The sequence below is a fragment of the Haemaphysalis longicornis genome, unplaced genomic scaffold (genome assembly GCF_048455015.1).
Source record: "Haemaphysalis longicornis isolate Haplotype H1 unplaced genomic scaffold, Haemaphysalis longicornis Haplotype H1 scaffold_90, whole genome shotgun sequence".
Lineage (NCBI taxonomy): Eukaryota > Metazoa > Arthropoda > Arachnida > Ixodida > Ixodidae > Haemaphysalis > Haemaphysalis longicornis.
In genome coordinates, this window is record NW_027526461.1 from 826,580 (window position 1) to 853,091 (window position 26,512).

A 26,512-nucleotide genomic window follows, 5' to 3' on the forward strand; every position below is an offset into this window, starting at 1 on the left:
CCTTTTGTTTTCGAGGTCGATTCAAAGCTAATTGCTGCCGCTTGAAAGTGTGACGCGTGAAATTAGATGTGCTTGAGAGTGCTTTGGGAGCTTTGAAATCAGCTTTTGAATTGAACGGTAGTGGGTTATCGCACCAGTATTAGGTGAGCAAAATGAGGGGCTGGAGTGGGTAAGAATCATGTCTTAAGGTATGTCATATGTTGCATTAGTGGTTTGCAATTGCAACTTTTGCAAGCCCAAGTTAAAAGGCAAAAGGGCTCAAAGAATTAATTTTGGCAGCTTCAAATGCTTTGACAGGGGAAGTTGGGAACAACTCATTCACTGTTATTGCTCATCAGATATGACCCTCTAAATTGCATTTTTCATGTTATGTATCTTTTGCATTTATTCTGGAGGTCTATATGACATGTGTGGTTATGGGGGAGTTTTGGTTCTTCAGGTCAACCTATTTTCTATTAGGTGTCATACTTGAGCTTAGGTTCCCACCAAAGACCAAATAGTGTCTTGAAGCTGTGAACTGTCTTTTAGCTGGAGCAACAGATTTCATGCTTAGAAGGTGGCACTCTCTGGGCATCCTGTGTGGATTGCGGGTGGTGTCCCTCAAGGATGCGTTCTTAACCCAGCGCTTTTTCTTTTCCTTACACACAGGGAGGCCTCCCTGCGCATGCATAGCCGTGACCGGAGAGCCGCAGCTTTGAACAAGATGAAGGAGCTTCAGAAGGCTGTGGATGGCTGGGAGGGCCGAGACATTGGCCAGTGCTGCAACGAGTACATCATGGGTGAGGATTGGGGGAGAGAAAGAGGGGAGGGGGGGGGGGGGGAGGGGGAGTGCTTAGAATTGTACTGCTGAAGGCATGTGACTGGAGCTTCTGTGGGTCCCAGTGTCAGTACTTCAGCTTGCGACTTGGGTGGTGCTTTGATGCAGCAGTGTGCGTGTGTTAGTGAGGCAGCTGTTTAAGGGGAGAGAGTGTGGTCAGCTCAGAGAAGTGACAGTACCAAGTTGTCTGGGTTCAGCTAGTGGGTTTTTGCGAAGGATGCAGTAATAAAGGGGAGAGCTGCAGTCTCTCTTAAATTGTTCTCATTCCACTGTGCTTGTACTTTAATAAACAGGGCTTGAAGACGAGAACAATAGAAAACGACAAAAGCGTTGTTTTATGATGTGCAGGAACCAATTAGCCCAACTGTCGATTCTACTGAACCACTGTGCTTGTTGGCTCACACGTGAAAGAAACGTTGCCCTAAGTTTCAAGACATCATCCCAACAGCCTGTTGAAATTTTGCTGTTGCATTTCACAGTCGTGTGTCAGGGGTTTGCTTCAGGGGACAAAACAAAAGTGGTCCACATTGAGGCCCGCTGGTTCGCCAGGCGTGTGGAACTAGGAGTGAAGTTCTCGTTGCTGACACAAAGGCCACAAATAGTAGCACTGGGTACTGGGGGACCAGTGTAGCCAGTGCTCAGTGGTCAAAGTCCTCCCCCCTTCTCGTGCAGACGGCACCTTGGGCAAGGTGGGCTCGGGCCGGCGGCTGACGGAGCGGCACCTGTTCCTCTTTGACGGGCTGGTGCTGCTGTGCAAGCACAGCAACAAGCGCTCCAGCGTCACGGGGGGCCCCACGGCCGAGTACCGCCTCAAGGAGTGCTTCTTCCTCCGACGCGTCGAGATCCTCGACCGGGAGGACACCGACGGTACTGCGCTCGTGCCTGTTTCCCTCTCGCCTAAGGGGGCACATGGGTCTTTTATGAAAAACTTAATTTTTACAGTTATGATGATAAAAATTGGGGGACATATGCAGTTTTTCATTCTGATTGTAGATATAAAATTTGTTTTTGTGTAAAATGATTACATTCAACTTTATTTGGATTTTTATATTTGATTTTTTGACAGCCTTTGTAAAAAACCTGCTGGAAGGCTGCAGCTGAACAAGGGTACCAATGAACTGTGCACAAATCAAGGAGTGCAATAAGACTAACAGTATCATTCTATCTGGTCTGTAGCAGAAGTTACGACCGTCTGAAGTTTCGGCCTGGAAGACAAACCCGGTTTTCCTGGTTCCCACCTTTCACGCCCAAATTTCAAACAGTCAAAACTTGTGCTACAGACCAGATAGAATGATACTGTTACAGTAAAACCTTGTTACAAGAGACACTGTTACAAGAGACACTTGGTTATAAGAGACATTTTAATGAAGTCTGTTAGTTTAGTTGCCCTATGTTTGCCATGTTAGCAACATTGCATATAAGAGATGTTGGTTACAAGAGACAAGTTTCCCAAGTCCCTTGAGTGTCTCTTGTGAAGAGGTTTTACTGTAGTCTTATTTCACTCCTTGATTTATGCACATTTCACTGGTACCCTTGTTCAGCTGCAGCCTTCCAGCAGCTTATTTTTACAAAGGCTGTCAAAAAATAAAATATAAAAATCGGAATAAATTTGAATGTAGTCATTTTACACAAAAAAAAGAATTATATCTACAATCAGAATGAAAAACTACACGTCTCCCAATTTTCATTATAATAAGTGTAAAAATAAACTTTCTTGGTTTAAGACCAGTGTGCCCCCTTAATTAAGTGGTAACATGGGTCTTTGGGACCAAGAAATTGTTCAAAAAAGCATTTTTTTATGTATCACTTTTTCCTTAGTTTGCACAGTTTTTCCTCTGAAACGTTGGTACTTGATCAGTACCAGGTACTTGTGAAAGCCGTACAGGCGTTATTTTGATGAAAATAACAATTTTTCCATAATTTTTTTCTATTCTCGCCATGAGCGGTATTTTAGCAATAGGGAATTCTCAAAAGGTACATCCCAGCATGTAGAGCAGCTAGAAAGATTATTTCTTTTGCAGCACAAAGCTGAATGCTTCAAAAGATCCAATATGGGAAGCAAATTTTCATTTTGTATTTCAGTAGTTCTTTAAATAGCATTATTTTTAATTGGTTAGCAGGAGTAGTTCAAACTTAGAAAGAATTGACGTAAACTTTGTATGCAATTGCAAAACAAGAAAACTGCTTCGCACATTTAATTCTCCACAACTTTTAGTATCCATTCATGCCATGCTGGTAATTTTTGGTTGAAAAGTTTTTTCCATTGTTCTCAAGAAGGATCAAGAAGGATTTTTAATTGTCTCGGTAACTAAATGCCTTACATCAAAACTAATTGGATATTTGAAAGCAGCTAAAATAACTGAACAAGCCCAAAGCCCATAAAGTTTCGTGAAGATTGGCTGGAAAGCCAGCCAAACAAAAAGTTCATAAAGCTGCCGTTGTACAAGCAGTGCCCTGAGCTAGGAATGGCAGCAGTGAGGGTTTTGGAATGGGAAAAGGCATCAAACAAGCTTGAATGCCGGCATATCTGACTCCTGTCTTCTTGAGGAGAGGCAGTTACCAGTGAATGCTCTCTGGTTGTCGACCCTGCTGTGCAGTGTTTTGCCTAGTGGCACGTGGACGGAAACAGTACCAGCTATCCCCGAGGCAACCCTGCCTTATTAGGGTCTAGTGCCTTCCTGGAACTTGTCCTTCATTTCCTCCTCTCTCCCCTGTCCCCTGTCCCCTTCTTCTTGTGCAGAGCTCAAGTGTGCCTTTGAGATAGCCCCGAGGGATGCCCCGCACATTGTGCTCTTTGCCAAGAACGCCGAGGAGAAGAGCACCTGGATGGCCAGCCTGGTCATGCTGAACATGCGCAGGTCTGTCTGCTCCCTCTCCCCCTACTCTCTCTGTCTTTCTGTTACAGGCCGTGGGGGGCTTCAACCTCAAAGGTAAAAACCAGTCAAGAAGGTCAGAAACCACCGCCTGTACAAATGAGGCCGCGATCTTCATTTTGTAACCCGTGGTGGTGAATCTTTAAAGCTGAAAGCATTGCTGGGCTACATGTCACAGAATTTGAGAAAGGAATCTTGTTAGCAAGTAATTCACATTCCCCGTGAGAATTTGGGGCGGTATAGCATGCCACTGTTTCATACGAATAGCCCTCGTTTTGAACGTGGTTTGAAAAAGTTCCTCCCAAGAGGTACAGTCCTGTTATACGCGGTCTTTTAACCGCATTGCAGCAGCGCAGTTGTGCTCAGTTCTGTTTAAAATATCAGCATTTAAAAAAAAAAAATGAAGGAACCTCACTATAATGCACAAGACTTGAATTTATTTATTTATTTATTTATGGGTACTGCAATCCCCTGGAGGGATTTTAGCAGGTGGGTACAAAAGACGAAAATATTAGCATATAACACCAGGCAAACAGATGGAACAGTCACTCACATTTCACATAGTAGGCAGCCATATAACACAATGTGAACAACGAACCATCACTTGCGTTTTGCAAGTGTAAACAACGTAACAAAATAGTACAAAGGAAACATCACTCTCAGTTTACGAAAAGAAAACAAGAAAACAAAAAGGTACAAGAAGGTAGAGAAAAAGAATTCGGTGGTGAAGCTGTACGCAACCTTCACGACCATCACAAATGTGTAAGTCCACGATTGCAGCTGATTCGCTTCTTCTGCACTGCTATGACGAACTTTACTCCACCATTGTTGCTATAAGTGTGAGCTTCTTGGATTTTTTGTAGTGATAATTATAGGACATCACCTTGGAGGGGCGTACGCTATGATGGGTCTTTATCGTTCCGGGCAAGCGTTGCCACGATTACGGCGAACGCCGGAGCCTTTCTTGGTTTGTGGAAGTAGTGCCACGATTATGGCAAACGCTAGAGTTTTTCTGGCCCAATCTTGGCCCATCTCCCTAAGGGGGTATGCTTGGCTTGACAAATGTGCGCAGGAGACGCTAGGAGATCGCCACTAGGCACACACACACACAACTGCTAGGCATTTTCTTTGTTTTGTTAACTGCCAAGGGGCTGCTGCAAGCCCGCATTAATGTGCGCAGTCTTGACAATTCCCTAATATTTTTGACTGCGGACACGAAAAATTTCGGTTTGCTAAACAGCTTCACTGTTGAAAACAAGAAAGGTAGAAACGCAATAAGAGAGTCTGAAAAAGGTAGCGGTTTTCTGATGTAGCGAATCCTCATTTTTGTGCTCTGATGTTGACCGTGTACTGCCTTGGGGTGCGTCATTACTTTTACAAAGCCTGCTTGTCAATATCAAATCATCTGCAAAAATTACCAGCAGAGAGTGTTGCATCCACAGAATATAAGAGGTCGGATGTGTGAGTTGAGAACTCATGGCTATACGTTTCCCTCATAACCATTTGCCTGACACCTTGCACAGAGCTCTAGAAAAGCACACAGCAGTTAGAATTACCGTATGCTCTGAAGGCAGGGTAACGGGGTGTCGTGTGTGCGTGTACTGCCACTCCATTCGTGTTGTGCTTACATAACGCTCTACTTTTCAGCATGCTGGAGCGGACACTGGACAGCATCCTGTCGGACGAGGAGAAGAAGCACCCACTGCGGCTGCCAGACAACTACAAGTGGGTGCTGTCAATTATCGTGCTTTGCTTGTAAAAACTAATCGAAAAAAATTAAAGCCGTTCCACTCAATGTGAAAGCTGTCGGACGTTCAGAGCAGTGATTCGCCATAATGCGCTGTAGCACCGTTATCCGCTCACTGCTACCACCCATCATGTTGTTCGCCGCTTTGTCTCCTTCGTCTTTTGATGAACTCAATGGAGGCTTGTCCAACGCATTTCAAATTTCCCGCTTTCGCATTGCTCGCGTGCCCTCTGCCTGAAACTGCACCAGCGGGAGTTCTGTTCTTTTTTTGTGCTTGCTTTTCCTCCCGCACGTGCCGGTGTTGCACTGCCACTTTTTTTCGCTTGCTATTGTAAAAACCAACCCAACGGGCGTTCCTAACTAAATCAACGCAGGTGCTGCCAGTTAGTTACGTATATTTTGCCTCAAATGTACCTGCAGTTGTCTTTGCGCTAAACAACGGGAAATGTATGACAAGCGCAAGCGGTTCACAAGTTTCAAATGCTTATGACTATATAAACCGCTTGGCTTTCGGAGCCTTTGATAACCCGGCAGATAACAACCGCTAACAACAGCCGCTAACAACTGTGACAACAGCCGCTATGGCAGAACGCTGTGGGGCTCTACTTGGGTCCAGCGAGCGAGCTACGATGACAAGGTGAGCCCCTTAAAGGCCAACTGCACTCAAATTTTACGTGGACCAAATTTATGTTTAATGCGTAGTAAGTACCCTCAAATCAGCTGGGACACAAGTGGTAGCCCCGTAACACGCCTCGTTAATCAGTCAGAAGCGTTTAAAAAACCTCCGCCGCAGACCACGCTGCACCTACCGGCGGATCGCGTAAACAGCCATGACGCGCCTGTGATGTTCCAGCCGACGGGGGCTTCTTCCTCTGGCTAGCCACGCAGCTCGAGAACCGGTCGAGCTCTGCTGCGCGCGCTTCACCCATGTGCTGCCCGTGCGCGCGTAGAGCTTGCGCGCAGACATTCCCCCGAGCTGGTGACCGTCCGGCCGCTCGCTGGACGGCTGCAACGTCACTACAATGGCCGCGCTCTCCTCGGTTTCGGTTTCAAAATCGCTGATTTTTGCAGGCCGCTTGCGGCGTCCACGCGCGTATTTCAGCTGTTGTATTTTGCGTGTCGCCTTCTTTTCAAGCAGACTATACGAAAATAGGGTTTTCAAGAGGTCGAAATTTTGAGTGCAGTTGGCCTTTAAGTGCTCTGCACTTAACTCTTTTGGGACCGCTCCATAGGCCATCGATCACATATGATTGATGGTTTCGCGAGCCTGCAGAATACAAATTTTCGCTCAATGGAACACCTAGCGACATCTAGAAGATAGTTTGAAAACTGGAGTTTTCTCTTTTGTGAAGTTTCTTTTTTTATCGCCAGGCGGCAACGCGTCAGATATTTTATTCTGACGGGCAGTGGTTTCGAATGTAAACAAACATGGCGTCATACTCGTGCGAGCGCGATAAGAAATCCGCCTCGTCTCGGCTCGCATATCTTCGCCTTCTACTGTGGATTTTAACGATGAGAGTGGCAGTGAAGAGTCGAAATGCGGCTTTAGAGATCGGATTTAAGCTCGAGTGAGGATTCGGGTGTCGATCAGCCTGGAACATCAAATCGGGCTCAAAGGTGGGTGTTGGTTTTGGTTTCAATTGGCTCTGGAGTAGGTATGTGCGCTCGAACTATGTCCTGGCTGGTTTATATTTATTCGCTAGGGTGTTAACTACCTATGGTGGTGATTTCCTTCCACCAGCGCAGAAACGGATCAAGTTTTCGCCGAGACAAGAGCCCGGCGTGTACCTGGGCGACGACGTAGCCATGGCCCTAGTGCCAAAGAGATCACACACAAAACAAAAAACCAGTTACACCTAGCTGCATCAAACTTTTTCAATGAAGAAACAAAGCATTGTGTTAGATTTTGTATATCCTGAAATAATTTTATTCTTTTTTAATATTTTTATATTTACGCTTTTTTCGATCTTTTTCTGTAGTTTTTTTACGAAGTTCTTAGTTTCAGATTTTTTCATGGTTCTATCGTCAGTGTTGAAGTAAAACTTGGTATTGTATGTAAAAGAACATATAATTAGCTGCATTTTGGTATATGCTAAGGCAGGATGGTGCCTTTGCTTTATGTAAAAAAAAATTTGTACCGAGACCTCCCTTTTTTATCACTTTTTCCGGCGGTCCCAAAAGAGTTAAAGGGGGTGTCATGATTGTAAACTACAGCGACGTCGCAGACAGAGGATCGGGAGGTTGATACACTTCCACCCAGGCCCCTTTTGGCTTGGCTTGACGGTCGACCGGCGCCTCCTTTTTTCCCTTGGCAGGTTCTCGCTTGCCGACTCGGAGGCCCAGGTGGTGTTCGAGGAGGGCAAGACCAATGCGGGCGTGCCCCTCATCCGGGGGGCCACCCTGCTGAAGCTGGTGGAGCGGCTGACGTACCACATGTACGCCGACCCCATGTTCGTGCGCACCTTCCTCACCACCTTCCGCTCCTTCTGCCAGCCACACGAGCTGCTCGACCTGCTCGCCGAGCGATATCCTTTGATCTAGATGCATGTGCCCTTGCCTTTGTCTTGCTGCCTAGGCGCTGTCTCGCAGCCAGGGTTCTTAAAGGAGCCATGAAGAGAAAACACAAGTTTGGTTCATTCAAAAGATTGTCTCGTTAGAATCATACTGACACCACTTTTAATGTAAACTTCGCTCAAATAAGCTACATAATTAGGAAAAACGGGAATGGTCATGCGACCCACCAGCTCATTTCCCGCAACAGAACCTATGATGTCACATGAGCTAAGCTCTGCGATTGGCGGAGGCTGGCAGAAGCAGACGCAAATTAGGTAGAGCCTACAAACTAGACTAGAAGATTGCTTTTCAAGTGTGGCCATGTTTTGTACCTGGAGATTGATGTAACGTGGAAGGCCCCACCTTGGAATGTCCGGGATAGAGTCCTTAACGGCTGCGCGCACGTTCGAGATTCCGGAGCCGCCGGCGCCCCCACTGTCGGAGCAGGCGGAAGGAGCCGAGGCGGAGGCGGCACGCAACCTCCACCGGGAATGCCTCAAGCGCTTCCGCAAGGAGTACAGCCAGCCCGTGCAGTTCCGGTAAGGGCACAACAGTTTATGGTGCAGTCCCTAGAAATGTCGCTAGCCTGTTGAAGTGCTGTGAAAAACGCACGAAAAACAGCGCCTCATCAAGTGCAGCACCTTCTCAGTGCACTCACTGCATTTGTCATTGAATGAATGCCATCGAAACATAGGAACGTCCAGTACACTGATATGGCACTGCAGTTGTCTGGTGTGCTGTCTGCCTGCAGCTTTCATCACAAAGAGAGGCTGCTGGAGGTTTCGGATGGCAGACTAGCCAAATTTATAGAGAGTGCAGTTACAGGCATAAAAAGCTGTCAAGTTTCCTACCAGTATATACTGAGGTGAAATCTGGCACCAGGGTCTAGTTAGGCCACACTGCAGCGAGCATTCTGTCATGTACGAGGTAAAAACGTGCCACTTGTCCTTGGCCACGTTGCTCATGGACAGGCTGAAGAGTTGCGTGTGGATGCACAAAAAGCGATGGTATTATTGTCGGAGATTATTCAAATTTGTTTATGGAGCTCCAGAAGGGTTTAATTGGCAGGGATTACAGTCTACGCCCGTTACAACGGACCCTCTGAATCCGGAAAAAAACGTCCGCTGTAGCCGAAGTATGCAGTATCCGACGGGGGGGGGGCTATGAGCCCTAAAGTGAGTACTTTGACCGATATTGCATGCATAGTATATACACTTTGTTCTTTCTACACGCCTGCAGCACCCCTGCACAGTGTTCGCGCGAGGGCAAAGAATCGCGTAAACACCGTTTCCAAAACTTAGCACCGGCCCTTCGAAAAGGCCTAGCGCATGTGGTCAAGCGTGTAAAGACGCAAGATAAGCTGAGCAAATAACGCAAGAATATAACTAGGCGCAATTATAAACCAGCTATAAAACATCAGTCGTGCCCATCAGCATTAGCTAGGCTCTTTTAAATTCGCTCACGACGAGGCAGGTTTTCCCGAAACCGTTCGTCAAACAAATCGGATCGCTGCCTGACGTTCCCTCAAGGCAGATTCCACATTTTTAGCGATTTTATTCTGGTCATTGAAACAGATGTAATGAAATAATCTGATGACGGTCAGCTGTAAAATCGAAAGTTAGACCAGTTGGACTGCACACGGTTACCGGCAGATTGCACACAATGGATGGGGAACAACCCCTACTTGAGGCATTTCTTACCTTTTTCACCGAACGGAACGGGAACGATGCATGCGTGGGAATAATAAAAACCGAACTTCACTGAACCCGAGTTTTTAATTACATAAAAAAACTGACGAGGGCAGACTCGCCTCCGAGTGCACCACTTCGAGTATTCGATTGCCCTGTTTTCAATCTCACCGGAGTCGCGTTTATCGGCAGCGGTCTTGTTCTTGACGGTACAACGGACACTGTGCTTAGACAGGCCTGTAGTTCTGGCGATGTCAGCCTGTTTTTCCTCGTGTTCAACAGCGTTAATTACGCTGAATTTATCCGACAGTGAAATCAGCTACCCTGCCGCTCATGCCGCTGGTCGCACAAAAAAAAAAAAAGCCACTGGCTTGGCTTGGCTGCGCCAACGACCCGGCTGCCAGCAATGTTGCCAGACATAATAGTTTTCTTGCCAAAATAAACGAAAAAGCACACCGGGCGCCGGCCCCGCGGAAGTCCGCTATAAACGTTCAGTCGAAACAATTTTCGCCTAAAATTTAGTCTGTTGTAGCCGATAGTCTGCTCTAGCCGGGTCCGTTGTGAGCGGAGTGGACTCCATTTAAAATGCATGGGTACCAGACAAACCAACAGAAATGGTCTGTTGTAACCGAAAGTCCGTTGTTGCCGGATCCGCTGTAACGAGCGTAGACTGTATTTAGAAGCTTTATGCAAGATGAACAAAAAAGATGTTACCCTTTTTTGTTTATTTTGGCTTTTAAAAGTGAAAAGAAGTCATGTGGCTAGCCAAGCTGGTAGGCGAGAGATTTCCCTCTAGTATATATTAGTATGAAACTCTATGTTAAAGCTACAGCATGATAGAAACATTACAGGTTTGTCGTTAAGACCGGTTCCCAATAGTTTAACTGTGTCGTTTACACCGATTCACACATGTAGGGTGCTGAACGTGCTCCGTCACTGGGTGGACCACCACTACTATGACTTTGAGCGGGACGCCAGCCTGCTGGAGAAGCTGCGGGCCTTCCTGGATCGCGTCAAGGGCAAGAACATGCGCAAGTGGGTCGAGTCCATCAACAAGGTCATCCAGCGTAGGGTGAGGGGCCTCTTCTCCTTCTCCTTCTCTTCAGTGGTGGAAGTGGGCGGTTGAGTGACCACGGTGGCTAATATTACTGCATTTGCTCAGTTTACAGGAAGTTGGTTCGTTTGTTTGTTCAGTTTACAGAAAGTGGGCAGGATGGGACAGGTTCTGGCCATGTGCTTGCCAGTGGTAGAGGAAGAGCAAAACAGCTCACAGTGGCTCAGTGGCCAAGGCGTTGTGCTGCTGAGCACGAGGACGTGGGTGCGATTCCTGGCTGTGGCGGCCGCTTTTCAGATGGAGGCGAAAAGCGAAAACGCCCGTGTGTGTGAGATTTCGGCGCACGTAACAGATCCCCAGGTGGTCAAAATTAATCCAAAGCCCTCCACGTCGGCGCACCTCATCGCCTGCGTTGCATCAACGCCTTAAATCCCACAATCAATCAATCGAGCAAACCAGCCCAGGTTTCTTAAAGGTTCAAATTGGAGGCAAACGGGCATATGTGCTAAGATGGTGGCAGCAAACAAAAGACGCCGCAATAAACTGTGGTGCACCTCACTCTTGGAACGCACGTGGTAACCTGGCTGCCCTGACACCACTGGACACAAGACAAAAAAGCTTGGCAGTGGGCTAGTTGATTTTTGAACATCTTGAAGTTTGTAGGGTTGATAGTTTGTGCTTCACCTCATCTGTTCTCGTTCATGCCGTCCATCTTAACGTCTTTGTGGCACACAGCGCCTCTACACGCTTCAATGTGCAAGACATTGCGAGGCACAAGTAATACAGGAGGGTCGTGCTTTTGAACTACTCACTCAACATGCTGCTTGGTTGGAAAGTGTTAGCGTAGCAGTGGATCATTATTTCAAAAAGAGCACAGAAGAGGAAGACGGGGCTCTTCGTAGCTTTGATTGTGCACATGGTTTGGCTGAAACTGCACTTGTCATAAGAATTTGCCTTGTAACACTTTCTTGGGCTAAGGTGTTGCGCTGCTGAGCACGAGGACGCGGGTTCGATTCCTGGCCACGGCGCCCGCTTTTCTGGTGGAGGTGAAAAGCAAAAACGCCCGCATGTGTGAGATTTTGGCGCACATTAAAGATCCCCTTGTGGTCAAAATTAATCCAAGGAGCCCTCCACTACGGCGTGCCTCACCGCCTGCGTTGCATCAGCGCGTCAAACCGTACAATCAAATCAAAATGTAACACTTTCTGTATTCACACAAAATAATTCCGTTCCCACTCAGCGATATGTCAAGTTTACTGTAGTAAGGATACCTCGCAGCAGCTGTGTATGAACCCTATTGAATTTCAGTGTTACATCTTTCTGAGATGGCAAAGCGAAGGTTCAGTGATTATCTTATGTATGCTTGGGCATCGTCAGCAGAAGCCTGCATAGCAAGAACAAGAAACACAGAGAGGAAGCTGTTCTAGCACTGCGGTCGCTTGCGTTTATTGTCAGTTGTACAGCTTGGAGAAAAAAAGGGCAGTGTTTCAGTGAGGACAGAGACATGCGTGGGGATATTGGCACAGTGGACTTACCTACCTTACAACCAAAAAACGAAGTCCCTGCCACGTTGTGGGGGCATGGCCAGCATTGATTTGCAGTTGTGCTCTGTGTTTTTGCTTGTGTAGCTTCTTCAGTTTGGTGCTGGATCAATGATGACTTGTTTAGCTGCCGATATCACTGAGTTACTAAATGGCAGTGCAAGCAGTAGTAAAATGGAGATACAAGCTACTTGGTGCAGATGCGTGCTTGAAAACCAAAGTACAATCTTAGACAAGGAAAGAGAAAGAGAACAGCACCAGTGCTTCTGCACAGGGATTTTTTTTCCCACACCAATGATGCTGATAGCATTGGTCTGTCTGTAACAAGTTTGACAAAGACACCTTTCTGTAAAGATGGAACTCTTCCAATGGAAAGAGGCACTCTAGTTCAAGTGTTTTGCGACAAGTTAGGTTTGTTAGCTGCATTTGTTTGCTTCATTAAACAGAGAAGACGCTGTGTGGATGAGCATGGCCGTTGGTGAGCTTTTGACCGTAAAGGGAAGAATTCAGTTTCCTAGGGATCCAGACTTTAATGTCATGTAAAAGAAGTTCCAGGGCTGTAGGTTATTCCAGGGACAGAATTCTGAGTTTTGTCCACTATTTCACATCCATCAAGGTGTCCTTTTTGAGGAAGCCCTGATTGGGTGAAAGCAGATAACCCGGATGTGACACAGAACAGGGAAGGTGAAGGGTTGGTTTGCATGCATTAAATGCCCTGCTACCGAAACTATGTCTTGACTTGAAGCGCAGAAGTCTGCCCCAGATCACATTTTCAGTTCTTCAAATAAACCCCGCCCCTAAAAAGAGTACGTCCAAGACATTGCTAAATTGGTTGAGTGTCAACCCAACATACAACTCAGCGGGAATGCCGAAAGGACATTGTAAAGAGTTCTTGCTGTCCCCGAATTGTTGCTAATACAATGTAAGCATTCTAGGCCTTGCTGAAGGTGGTTGCGAGGAAAAACAAATTGATGTCATAGAGCAGGTACATGATCATAGTCATTGATAGAGAGGCAGTGGAAAAAAAATTGGCACAGCTTGCACTATGTCACACAAGGCCTAAACCACAGCGAAGCCGGAGTATTTCTCTTCATGTAAGCGCTGAGGGACACACCAGCATGCATTGCAATAGGGTTGAAATTGTTTATTCACTGTGGTAGTACTAGTCATCGTCATATCCATCTACATAGTAGCCTTCCTCACGCATTACTGGCGGGCCCCGTTCGTTTTGTCCGCAGGCTTTCACCTTTCTCCCAAAGTGGAACGCGTCAGCTCACGCTAGAACCGGTGGCAACCGTCCTCACGAGCGGCATCTGTAGCGCGAGCTGTCTTGTGCTGCCCCTTGAGGCGCGGATGAACTGTTTTCTTGGTATTTTCTTGCGAGTGCCATGTGCAAGCATGGACGACGCCAGGCACTCCTTGTAAAGCGTGTGCTTACACGTGCGGTAAATTGTAAGAGTAATTGATTGATTATGGGGTTTAACGCGCCGACGCAACGCAGGCGGTGAGGCGCGCCGTAGTGGAGGGCTCCAGATTAATTTTGACCACCTGGGGGTCTTTAACGTGCGCCGAAATCTCGTACACACGAGCGTTTTTGCTTTTCGCCTCCATCAGAAAAGCGGCCGCCGCGGCCGGGAATCGAACGCGCGACTTCGTGCTCAGCAGCGCAACGCCTTAGCCGCTGAGCCACCGCGGCGGGTAAATTGTAAGAGTAACTATGCCCTTTAGTTTCTTGATGACGCCGCACACATTATGGCCAGCAGCAGCAGCAGCAGCTCTGCTGTTTGAAGGAAAACCTAGGGCTAGTGTTGGCTTCTATACTGTAAAAACCTTGCACACACTTGTGTCAGCCTTGTTCAGGTGGGCATAAACAACTTCTCTTTTAAGATGATTGTTGAGCTGTTTGGTGTTTGGTTATCATTGATGTGGTTGCTAGCGCAGAAACACAAGATTATTAAGGGTGAGCTAGATGGGTGACAGCCACTGAAGTCGAGCTGACGGCCTCTCGTCTCCTCCTCTTTATGTGGCACAGAGCGAGCAGCTGGACGAGCCGCGGGAGATCACCTTCAGCTACGAGAAGAGCCCGCCCCACATCGAGTGGTACCTGAGCAGCAGCCCGGACAAATTCGACATCCTCACGGTGAGGGGGAATCGCACGTTTTTTTTACATGACTTGAGCCGTTTTGGCATTCGGTAAACCAATCGCCGCTTGTGGATGAGTGTGCCAGCTATGGTTATTTTACAGACCATCAAGAAGTCTAGAGACAGTCAGTCAGTTGCCTTTGGCCTGTGGAGGATCAAAGAGCTAGCTGCCACAGAGCTAGCTGCCACTGGGCAACTAACAAAGCGGCAGGTAATGTACAGGTGCCATCATAAGTAACTGGAACAAGGATTTGTGAATATCCCAAAATGCTTGTCTTACTGGCTTAATGACAGCCATTACTGGTTAACAGGAAGCTTTGTCTGTTAGAGAGGACTCCTTTAAATGCACACCCAATGCATGCAGACTGTTTCCAGAAGAAGGAATTCCTGTAAATTTATGAGACCGTGTTCTAATTTGACTTTTGACAGCACCTGTACAAGCAGCTAAGTAACGAAAGAAGGACATTAAGCTTACATATCAGACATCTCCAGTTTGTGCCTGGGCAGCCAGATGTGTCGGCCTTGCTTAAATGTGCTAGCCACGCATAGTCCCCTTGTGTCATCATTCCTCTGTTATTCCTCGAATCCTGCGCGAACCAGCCTGATTGAGCACTGCCCTTTAGACTTGGTGGGGTCACATACTGACACTCTCTCTCTCTTTCGACACCAGCTGCACCCGATCGAGGTTGCCCGTCAGCTGACCCTGCTGGAGTTTGACCTGTACCGGGCGGTGAAGCCCTCGGAGCTGGTCAACGCTGCCTGGACCAAGAAGGACAAGCACAAGACCTCGCCCAACCTGCTCAAGATGATCCACCACTCGTCCAACGTGAGTGGTACTACTCCGGGTGGGAGGGGCAGGAAGGAATCGCTAAAACCTTTTGTGATTACAGTGTCATGTCCACTACAAGAGCATTTGGGCGAGTCTCAGTTTAAAACCAGGTGTGCTAAATGCGAGAGTGTTGACCGGGTTACATTTGCAATTGCCTATCTCCCGTACATGTGCAAACTTTCCCGGTTCTGTTTGTGCCACTCTAGAGGAAGCACTTACGTGCACGGAGAGAGAGGTCGCAGCAAGAGTCCCTCTTGTTCCCCTTATGGCTGGAAAAAGTTTTTGCTCCATTCTGAGCGCCCCCTTTTTTCTATGATCACGAGAGGGGGGTACTAATATTTAAAAAGCCTACGTTACTACCCCCTTTGCCATTTGTTTTCGCTGCTGTATCTTGATGAGACGAGTGCAAGGAATAATGTTTTATTTGGCAAACATTAAAAAAAATAGGCACAGACAGTGATCCCACCGCTTATGTCACCCTGTCTACCATTTGAGTCCGTTTTGCCACTTGGCCCGCCGCTCTCAGTATTTCACAACAGGGGCCGAATTCTCTAAAACGACGGGGCATCGCGTTGAAACGACAAGGGTAGCGGCATGCAAGTGTTCTGGGGTTGGGGCCGTCGCTTTGAGGAAGCTGTGCACTCAGTGTGAGCCGCAGAAAAGCACTGTGGCAAGGGCGCGAAGCGACACCCACTGCCCCCCATTGTTCACGTGTCACTTCACGCCCGTGCCGCAGTGCTTTTCTGCGGCTCACACTGAGTGCACAGCTTCCTCAAAGCGACGGCCCCAACCCCAGAACACGAGCATTTGCATGCCACTACCCTTGTCGTTTCAAAGCGATGCCCCGTTGTTTTAGCGAATTCAACCCCTGGTCATCTTCTGTTCTATCGAAGCGGTTTGTAATTGAAAACTTCATAAAACACTCGGCCACAGTGTCAACTCGGGTCCGCTCCCACGCGTCTGAAATCCACCTGGCGATTGTTGCTTAGCCAAGGGGTTGCTTAGATTCGCATGCAAAGTTTCTTTCGATATTTTTTTCCCAAAAGTGAAGGAGGGTGCTTAGAATCGCAAAGATATGGTAAATTCTGCAGTTCATGCTGCCACTTCCTTTCTCGTGTCCTGAAGGCCTGGCAGTAACCGGGCTTGATGGCAAGTGTGGTGCTCGATGACAGAGGCCATAGCTGTTTTCTAGACCGCAGCTGTTTACAGTTGGGGTCCAGAGAGAGGCAAGAGACGGAATGTCTGCAAGCAGTCAGGCTAACCCTGGTTCCCCTCTTTTTCAACGCACGCAGTTCTCCTTCTGGCTGGAGCGGTGCATCGTGGAGACGGAGAATGCGGAGGAGCGGCTGGCCGTGGTGTCGCGCATGCTGGAGGTGATGCTGGTGCTGCAGGAGCTGAACAACTTCACGGGCGTCTTCGCCGTCTCCAGCGCCATGTCCAGCGCCTGCGTCCACCGCCTCGAGCACACCTTCAACGTGCGTAGCATTCTGCTCTCTCCGGCTCTTTTTATTGGCTCTTGTTGTTCTCGTCCATTGTAGGGGTTGGAGGTGTTCGTGTCTTCTCGTCTTCGCATCTCCTTGTGGTAGCAGTGTTGCAGGGCTTAGAGTTGTGAGAAAAGTTTCTGTCGGGAATGTACTCTGGTGGCGTAGGAGAAATGTGTTAGGTTTTGATTAGTCAAGTCATCTTAGTTTTTGAGCCCAGAGGCAGTGGGAAATTTTTTGACGTGTAAACCTTTTCATTTCGAGAGGGTGTCACATTGGGCTTGTTGGTGACAAATTAGTGAAGTGCAAAACGGCATACATTTTAGATTAGACACAGAGGAACGCTTCTCTGCAGTTTGGGCAATGTCTCATCTTTAACGATTAACAGTTTTTCTTACATGGGATTTGGATCACCATGTGAACTGGTGGAATGGCTGTGGAATGGCCGGTGGAACGGCTATGGGAGAGTTTTTGCACGATTCCTTTTCTGCTTGTTTTACTGGTCAGGTGTGTTACCAAGTGAGTGAAGGTGGTAGTTGGGTCATGTTTTTCTTGCTTTCTTTTTTTACAACTCAGCATGTAGATAATTCATTACAGACATGAACTGTACAAGGCTGTTTGGAACTAAAGGATCATGTTTTCTTGGTGATTAGATAATTCATCTCAGACATGTAGGGAATTCGCCACAGACATAAACTGTGCGAGGCTGTTTGGAACTGAAGGATATTTCGAGTGGATTGAAGCATGTCGGGCAGTCTGCTATGGGGGGGATTGGAGTGCAGACAAGGCGAGGAGGTGTGCTGTACCCACTGCTTCTGTGATGATGCTGCGATAACGAGTGCGAAGGAGCACCAACGAATCTGCCTTCTAATGTGCACACGTGCAGAACATCAAGTGCAACCTGAAGAAGGCGCTGGACGAGGCGTTTGACCTCCAGACCGACCACTGCCGCAAGTACCAGGAGAAGCTGCGCTCCATCAACCCGCCCTGCGTGCCCTTCCTTGGTGAGTTGCCACCGTTGCGGGCAAGCAGAGGTCAGCCAACAAGTCCAGGCCCACTTGTAACGAGAGTTGCGATTGCACAGCTTTGGGGTGTCTAATATAACTGGAGTTCGTTGCAAGTGTGCGGGCTTTGGTTGCTCTGTGAACGCAGCCCTCAAAACAATACTGGTTACGACAATATATCGGACATAACAATGAACAGTTCATAGTATATTGATGCAAACCGTGCTTTCTGTTTTGTTTACTTATGTGTTTAGTGATATGTGTTATGTGATAAGACAGCCTGGCCGCGCCCGACTGTCTTATCTATGTTTGAAGCAAATCGGATTTCCTTCCCTTCCTTTTGTATTCACCAATGCTCTCGTGTGTGTGTCACTTTGCTTACCGCTTCTTTGACGCTTGTGTTTATCTCTTGTTGGTTGTAGAGCACAAGTTTGCTCCAATAAACCTTGCAAAGATATTTGAAAGAGTCATTGGTTTAAAATAATAAGGGCAGGAGGGCGACAATGATAACGCTGTGCTGTCCGCTGTCCGCCACTCCTCTCCTTAGGCATGTACCTGACCAACATCCTGCACATCGAGGAGGGCAACCTGGACTTCCTGCCCAACCACGAGGGCCTGATCAACTTCAGCAAGCGGCGCAAGGTGGCCGAGATCACGGGGGAGATCCAGCAGTACCAGAACCAGCCCTACTGCCTCACCGTGCAGCCCGACATTCGGGTGGGCCCCCCCTTTATAACGTCCATTCGTGTGCATGCAGACTCTGCCAAAAGTACGTGGCCCACTTAAGCTTGAGTTTGTAGGTGTCGCGTTCAAGCAGTCTAGTTGCTGGACGAACTCTGGTTTGCTTCCCACACATATATATATATAAAAAAAATAATAAGTGAAGACCAGCATGCTTTTGAATAGGGAGCAACCCTTGGCCAATTTCCCTCTGATTCCAAGCATCTAAGAGTGCCCCTTGAAGAGGAGGCTAACCGTACTCTCCTTCCCGCTTCTTCCCCTGTCGTCGCAGCAATTCCTGGAGAACCTGAACCCGCAGGGTGACCAGTCGGAGAAGGAGTTCACCGACTATCTGTACAGCAAGTCGCTCGAGATCGAGCCCCGCGGGTGCAAGCAGCCGCCAAAGTTTGTGAGTACTACTGACTGGCCGCTTCATTGACAGTGTTGAGTGAGGCCCCGATGTTAATAGGCACACAGACACACATAGTGCAGAACTTATCTGTCAAGGGGAATTGGCTGAAGCTCAATGAAATGGCTGAGGGAGAAAGAGAAAAGAATTGCAAATTGATTTGTATTGATCGGTTACAATTTCAGTGAACCAGTTTCAATCTGCCACTAATTTCAGCAGCCCCGTGTGGCTTTCCCTAAAATTTTTCAGCCTAATGGCAAGAAGGATTCACAGTAGGTTTTTTCTTATGTGTATATGTGTATTGATTTATGGCTGCTGCTGCATAGAACAGACAACAGCTCGGTTGCACAGGTGAAGAGGCAGGTCATTAATGGGTGGCTGGGGTTTTGCAGAAGACGAGGAAGGCAGCAGCAGTCAATGCCTTGAGTAATTGGCAGTCTTTGTGCAAATTATTCCATTCCCGTGTGTCCCAAGAGTCTTCCGTGTGCAAGTTGTCCAGTCCTGCTCAGCCGTGACCTTTGCCTCTGGTCCTGCTCCAGCACCAGATTATTAATTGCGCCCATACAACCCCGTCGGCAAACCTCTCACGACCGCTGGCAACAGAACCTAAGTGGGCTGGGAGAGACATCATTCACACGTTCAGTTGCACTGCAATGGTGCTGAGCTTTTACGAACCAGAAACACAGGAATTGAGGTGTTATAGTACAGCGGTGCAAAAAGGCGTTTTGTCCTACTTGTGAGGTATCTGTCCATTGAGCAGAAAGGAAGCTATAAACTTTCAACATTGTTCTTGCTGTTTGCTTGCACAGCTGGCTTGCCAAGTTTTTTTTCAATAGTGTCAGGGGGCGTAAGGGATTAGGGGATGATGACAGACAGATGCAATTAGGCAACTTCTTCGTTAAGAAGAGCATCTGCCAGTGCGTCTATTTGATGTGTTTGTCCTTTTGAGCCTTAGAAGAGTTCAGGCGTGAGCTCTCATGCAGCCTTGGGGCCTGGTCCTAGGCTGTAGATGGGACCACAATTCACCCCGGCCCATCATGGCGCAGTTGTGCATTTGGTTGGGCTGTTGTTGGCAATGACAGTGCAGGTAAACGTGCAAGTGTTCAAAACTGCTTCACGTGAAGAGCGAATCCTCTCCTCATTCTGCTCCTCATGGCGATGGGAAGCGGCACGGCGCAGTGCCGTCTTTTGTGACAAGCGTAATCAGGATCACATTTGGAGACGCGTAATGCGGACAGCAGTGGCAATGCATTGTGACATGCATGCAAACATCGCGATTCACTGTTGGCATTCTTCGTTGCGCTTGCAGCCGCGCAAGTGGCCCGACCTGCCACTCAAGTCACCCGGGATCAAGCCGCGGCTGACGCGGTCGGCCGGCAGCCACCAAGTGCTGCCCAGCTGGGGCGGAGGGGGAGGGGCGCCCCTAGCGGCGGCCACGGCCTCGTCGGAGGGGGAGGACGCCACCCCGCCCACCTCCCCGTCCACCCCGCTCACGCCCCCCTACGTGCAGCACAGCGACTCCAGCGTCTTTGCGCCCGTCCTCATCGGGGCTGGTCAGTAGCAGTGGTCTCTCTGCTTCTGTTCTGTTCACACACAGAGACACCCAGAACATTTGGTGCTGCCAGTTGTGAGAAATGTCAACTGTAAACTGATGGAATGTTGATTACGTTGCTTCTGCTTCCATTATTTCCCAAGCCACTTAAAAAATGTAAAAAATATATATATATCAGAAAAGGCATACACCACAAGCCTCCCGGTTGCACAAGGCTACATCACAGGGTGTGTTTTGAACGTAGTGGTCAGTCTGTGTGTGGGGGAACTGTATTTTAGTCCCCTTTTATTACCAGCTTTTCAAGTTGCCGTTTTGTTGAAGTCAATTCACGAGACAACCTACTAAGTTAATGGAAAACTCTAGGCTTGTGCAAATATTTGAGCGCTTCGAATATTCGAACAAATACTACAGTATTCGAATTTGCTTCGACCCAAATTAAATATTTCCAATATTTCAAAGTATTCGGGGTGAAGGAATATTCACATTGGCCAAGTCGAGTGACATGGCCAATGTGTCCACGGGTGCCAACCCGATATGAAACTTTATTGTGAAGGTCCCGCTAGGCCAGGAAGCTCAGTGTCCCAAATGCCATGCCATGCATGCGACTCTGGCGACGCATTTAAAGAGGCACCCGGATGTCTTCATGCCACACTGTAAGAAACGTGCACGGAAAAGTGTAAGTCTACTGCTGTCGCTAAGCCTGACATGTCACCATTTCAAGCCGAAGCTAAAACATACGGCGCCAAAAGCACAGCAAATGACAAAGGCTATTCCCGGATTCATAGTGTGCGGGATGCATTCTTACATAGAACAACTTTGCGTAGAATAACTTCAAACTGTTCAGTTTTGTTCTTCGGACACCTGAAATCTATTCGAATTCGCTTCGAAATAAAATATTACTGTTCGCACTAGCCTAAAAAACTCGCATACGCTTTTAACAAGACCCAGCTTTATGATAATGTACCAGCTCGCATCAAATGCTTAGAGCCCATATGGATGTGATGTTGTAAGCGCAGTTGTCATCGAAACAAAAGCAATGAATGCTGTAGCAATCTACAGAGGATATTGAACAGAACTGAAAGTGGGCCTGTCTTCCAATCGAGTGCGAGCCATCATTATTTGCCACGCATGCTGAATGACCTTATGGGACATTATCTGGACACTTTTGGGAGTGCTGTGTCATTGCCAGGAATACCTCTTATGCAAGGGTTGAAACGCCGTGTTGCACCTTGCCTCAGTTTGTCTTTGAGGAAGCAAGTGGCATCTGTACTCCATTTAGCGTAGGTATTATGAGACATTAAAAAGCACTCTGTTTTGTGTAGCCAGAAGCTGGTCATTGCATTGCTACCTTATCAGTTGACCATAGGGCTTGTTCCGCTAGCGCAGCCAGTAGAATGCTTGTCTATAACAGCGATTTCAACTTCAACTAGTTACATCTGAAAACTGCCGAAACATACCCCTTTACAAAAGGGGCTGAGACTTCGGAATGCCACAGTGGTTTTGTACAAATCCCTCTCGGGCGAGGCAGGATAAGGCTGGAAGTACAAAAGCACCATTTCAGATAAGCGTTCTACCGGCAGTACATAACTGTCCTGTGGTACAGTGTGCTAACAGCCGCAACTTGCTTGTCTGTTCTTCCAGCTCTGTCGCCCGCAACAACGCCGTCGGCGCCACCTTCCCACCCTCCACCGCCACCACCACCCAACCTGCCACCTCTCCTGCCTCCGCCTCCGCTTCCGCCGCGAAAGAAGCGAGACTCGTCCACCTCGTCATGCGACCCCTCATCACCAACAGGTTTCTTTCCCGACGACCAGACGCCACCGCTGTTGCCGCCCCGCGACAACCCCATGCCGCGAGAGGCGTCTCCACCCCCGCTGCCTCCACGGCGGGAGGGCGGCTGGACGTTGCCGCGGACGCCGCCTCGGACTCTGGACCAGCCGATGATCGCAGCGCAGAGAACGTTGTCACGCCGCAACTCGGCCCACAACGGAGACCTGGCATCGCTGCTCGCTGCGCCGCGGCGAGACACGGCGCTATCGCCGCCCCCGCTGAGGCCACCGCCGGCCACGACGCCCCAGTTGCCTCCGAAGACCCACAGGCAGCCGCAGTTGGTGGTGAACCACAACAGCAGGTAGCCCTGAGCCTTCTTGCCAGGGGTTGCGGCCAAGCTCCAATTGCCGGAGAAACGCCGGAGGTCGGCCATTAGCTTCGTGGGGGCTCTTTTTGTTACCGGCCAAAACGAAGTACTGCCGAGGTTGCACGTTCTACCACGGTTAGGCTGGCCGAGCTCTGCTGGTGTCCGGTGAAAGGCTGAATACCGGCCATTACAAGGTACCATTCAGCCGTGATCGCTGGATTGGCCAAACCCTGCTTACCGCCGAAACGCCGGAGAAGCCCCGTTATTGGGTGGTTGCCGGAACAGGCCACTGCGGAGCACCGTTAATTGTCTTGGCAGAGCGGACATGCCACTTGTCTCGTCCTGCGGATGGCTTCTGGGAAACACTTGGATCATTGCGTCTGTGGTAGCCATTCTGTGAGGTGGATTTGCAGCAGGCCTGTGCTGATGTGAGAAGGTGATCACAATTGGGCTCACTCTCCACACGAGCTTAGGGCGTTCCGTTTCTCTGTGGGGTTCTAGCGGCCAGCTGTTCACGAGCGCTCTTTCTTTGCCTCTTTTCTGCTGCGACCTAGTGCGACACGAAAGCTACGTTCACAAATGTGTCGTAAAGAGAGCAGGAGATAGGGATACGAACAAGTGTTACGAACACGGCTGGCCGCCGCGTCCCCTCTTCCGTTAACCATCTATAAGTATTTGGTCCATCCATTGGGCCACTGAGCCACCAGGGACAACTACGGCTTTGGCTTGGATCAAGACGGCCGAAGCAGCGGCGGCGCCTTGCCATCGCAGCAGCAGCGTGTGTACATAGATGGACCGACGTGCCCGTGGGCGGCGGCAGGACCGGGCATTCGCTTGTGATTACGACGGCCCCCTTTGTTCCTTGTTGTTGTTGTTGCCCGAGTGTTGGGTGGGACAGTGTGTGTGTGTGCGTGTGCGTGCGTTCTCTCCTCCTCCTCCTCCCCATTGTGCTTGATACACAGGAACAAGGTAATTTATTTGCCCAATAAAAGCGCAGTGGCGGATCCTGGACACTGTGTGACCCCCTTTTTACTGGCTGCTTGCCGAAAGGAGGCTTGAAACCTTCTGCAGCGGAGGTTGAAGTACAATGTAGTGGTGAGTTGCAAGTCCAGAGTGCAGTTGAAACGTCCGCCGCAGACTGTCACTGCTTTTGAGGAGGCAGACTTGTCTTAGAGGTATTTTTTTATTTACCAATCAGTTTTAATGAAACTGCACGGCATTATAGTTTTTTGTGCTGATTTCAAATCTGCCATCAGAATTTTTGTAGGTTGATTACATTTTGAGTTAATGAATAATTGCCATTATTTTGGGTCACAGTTACAAAATAACCACTCCGTACAGAATGGCAATTACCACGTGGCTAGGCAGGCAAATGACTAAAGAATACAACGTAGGAAGAACTTTGTTGATTCAGCTATTTTTGGTCGTTTTACAACACAGTGAACTTTACTTCTCCCGCGCTCTGCCAGGAATGGCTCACAGGTGGTGCCAATTTAAGTCAATTATAATTTTCCAAAGCCTCCATATGAAAAATTTGTTTCGAACATTGTATTCTCCACACATTTGGGTATCGGAAGCAAAAAGAATTACAGTTGTACCTGCTCTGGGTGCCAAGATATCTGAGGACAAAATGCTAGCTTTGCATTGCAAAAATGTGCTGTTTCACCATCGAATTCTGTGCTGACTGAGCTGTAGAGTGCACTTTAAAATGCTATTACAATATAATAACAACAAAATATGGTACCTTTTGATGAGGAAATTTACAGACTGATAGAAAAATGGCTGTGGAGGCTGAAAATGTTATATTTCAGAAAACGCTTCTTTTTACCGTTTTTCGGCCCCAAGACCCAACTGCCCCCTTAAGTGCAGAGCACTTTAGGAGCTCGCCTTGTCGTCATAGCTCGCTTGCTGGACCCAAGTAGAGTCGCACGGTGTTTACGGCGTTTCGCCGTAGCAGCTGTCGTCGCGGCGTAACCCAGAGGCTTCGAAAGCCAAGCGTTCAAAACTCGTGACCCGCTGGCACTTGTCATACATCGCCCCATTGTTTAGCACAAAAATAACTGAAAGTACATTTGAGGCAAAATATATGTAATTGACCGGCAGCGCCCGCGTTCACTTAGTTAGGAACGTTCGTTGGGTTGGTTTTTACGACAGTAAGCGAAGAAAAGTGGCAGTGCAACGCCGGCACGTGCAGGAGGAAGAGCAAACAAAAAAGAACAGAACTCCCACTGGCACAGTTTCAGGCAGGGAGTGTGCGAGCACTGTGGAGGCGGGAAATTCGAATTGCATTTCGTGGCAGCAGTCATTGAGTTTCATACAATAACAACTAGAGAGGAATCTGGTGCGCTGGGATCGTCCACCAGGATGGGCGTGGTGGGTTGTTCTGGATTGGGATTGGCACTCGATGGCTTACGGAAGATATTATGGATTGGATTGTGCAGCCAGTTTCGTTTTCATTTTGGACTTGCATGAACCACATTTTCTTATGTTGGAAGAAGGTGATGCGATGCGTACCCGCTGGATTGTGTTCCCACACAAGTAGATAATTTATTTTGACCATTAAAGTACACAACCGGTTTGTAAACGGCTCTTCTCAGTGTTTGTGGAAGAAAGCTTGGACCTTTTTCAGCAGGTCCGCGCTCGGGCCGTAGTTCGGACATTTGCTGGCGGCACGTGCACAGCCCTGGAGGTCTCCGGTCTGCAGAAAAGACAGGGGCATAGAGGGAGAGAAGTTTAATTGAAACAAACACTGCAACTGCAAAAAGCTGTAGAGAGGTGAATTTTTTACTTTGTGAGCAGGAGGGTGCACAAATTCTGAGAATTCTTTTACTAATGACTGAGCTGCCTTGCACAGCTTTTCTGTTTTACTCTTTCCGTTTTACAGAACAGGATATGAAGGATACAGAAATTCTGAGAATTCTCTATTTATGGGCGAGCAGTAATGCACTGCTTTTCTGATTTACATCAAACACATTTTACTTCATGGGTTGAAGGAACACGTCAACACACAGCATTTTCTTCTTGTTTTTATGAGTTAATTGCATGAGTGTGCTGGGTGAAGCATACGTCTGTGACTTCACTAGTTTATTTGGCTTTTTCTCTTGTTATTTCTCTGTGTTTTGGTATTAATCTCATGAAGGCGCTGACTTAGCTGGCTTTGCGATTTTGTTGCGCCAAGCAACCCGCTTAAACGTACCTGTTCCAGCACCAGCGCATGGTTGTAGTGTGCTTCGGACAACTCTGGTGCCATTTCGCCCGCTGTGACAAAGTAGGCGGTCGCCTGTAGTGATTGAGTGCCGTTAGTGTGCGATTTCGTCCAATGCTCTGTGCGCCGCATAGTATACCTGGGCTACATTTCCGTTGGTAAGCTCGAGGACCCCAAGGTTGTTGTATGACTCCGCGTGGCCGCTGTCGTACACCAGTGCCAGTCTGAAGGAACGAATGGCCAGGGCTTTGTCGCCGACAGTCTGCAATGGGAGCAAACTGGTGATTAACAGAGCAAGATTGTACAGTGGCACCGACTTCCTACGAGTGATTAATGTGGATGGCTGCCCTTTTTTTTTTTTTTCAACGTGGTATATCGCTTAGGCTTGTAAACGCCCCATTCGCATGTGCAGTACGTAAATTTGCGCAGCATACATCTGGCGCGTAAATGCGTGGCCAATGGGCCTGAACGGACCGGACGCATTGTGATATGTTCTAACTGCGACGGCTCTCCCAGGTGTAGGAGTCTGCTAATTACATAGACTATCATTTGCAGAATTGAAGCGGTGTCCGTGAAGAATCAGGTGACGAGAGCCCTTTTACAGCAAAGCTGTATATGGCTATGATCTCAGGCTCTCACGCCGGCAGAAACAATTTACTCCATGGTGTGTTTTTGGCGTATGTAAAGATTCATAAAAAATACAGTTTTAATGGCCTCTGTATTTTGACCCGTCTTATATCGCCCCTGAAAAGATGCCTTT

The 26,512-nt window shown here is 48.2% G+C and overlaps 2 protein-coding genes across 2 annotated transcripts in view; one reads left to right on the forward strand and one right to left on the reverse strand.

Moving 5' to 3' along the window:
• The window catches only part of LOC144154755 (son of sevenless homolog 2-like), a 35,650-nt gene extending 12,092 nt beyond the window's left edge, over positions 1 to 23,558 (forward strand). Inside the window, exons 8-22 of the mRNA XM_077685871.1 lie at positions 649 to 779; positions 1,490 to 1,684; positions 3,558 to 3,675; positions 5,338 to 5,415; positions 7,753 to 7,962; positions 8,395 to 8,529; positions 10,594 to 10,750; positions 14,306 to 14,413; positions 15,086 to 15,241; positions 16,537 to 16,719; positions 17,612 to 17,729; positions 18,277 to 18,446; positions 18,742 to 18,858; positions 20,168 to 20,411; positions 22,052 to 23,558. Coding sequence (XP_077541997.1) covers positions 649 to 779; positions 1,490 to 1,684; positions 3,558 to 3,675; positions 5,338 to 5,415; positions 7,753 to 7,962; positions 8,395 to 8,529; positions 10,594 to 10,750; positions 14,306 to 14,413; positions 15,086 to 15,241; positions 16,537 to 16,719; positions 17,612 to 17,729; positions 18,277 to 18,446; positions 18,742 to 18,858; positions 20,168 to 20,411; positions 22,052 to 22,545 — 2,614 coding nt within the window. The 3' untranslated portion in view covers positions 22,546 to 23,558. The remainder of the gene's footprint in view (positions 1 to 648; positions 780 to 1,489; positions 1,685 to 3,557; positions 3,676 to 5,337; positions 5,416 to 7,752; positions 7,963 to 8,394; positions 8,530 to 10,593; positions 10,751 to 14,305; positions 14,414 to 15,085; positions 15,242 to 16,536; positions 16,720 to 17,611; positions 17,730 to 18,276; positions 18,447 to 18,741; positions 18,859 to 20,167; positions 20,412 to 22,051) is intronic.
• Positions 23,559 to 24,186: 628 nt separating this feature from the next.
• Positions 24,187 to 26,512, reverse strand: part of LOC144154757 (tetratricopeptide repeat protein 8-like) — a 171,007-nt gene continuing 168,681 nt past the window's right edge. Inside the window, exons 9-11 of the mRNA XM_077685873.1 lie at positions 25,892 to 26,014; positions 25,744 to 25,827; positions 24,187 to 25,245 (exon numbers count right to left, since the gene is read on the reverse strand). Of these exons, the coding sequence (XP_077541999.1) occupies positions 25,141 to 25,245; positions 25,744 to 25,827; positions 25,892 to 26,014 (312 nt within the window). The 3' untranslated portion in view covers positions 24,187 to 25,140. The remainder of the gene's footprint in view (positions 25,246 to 25,743; positions 25,828 to 25,891; positions 26,015 to 26,512) is intronic.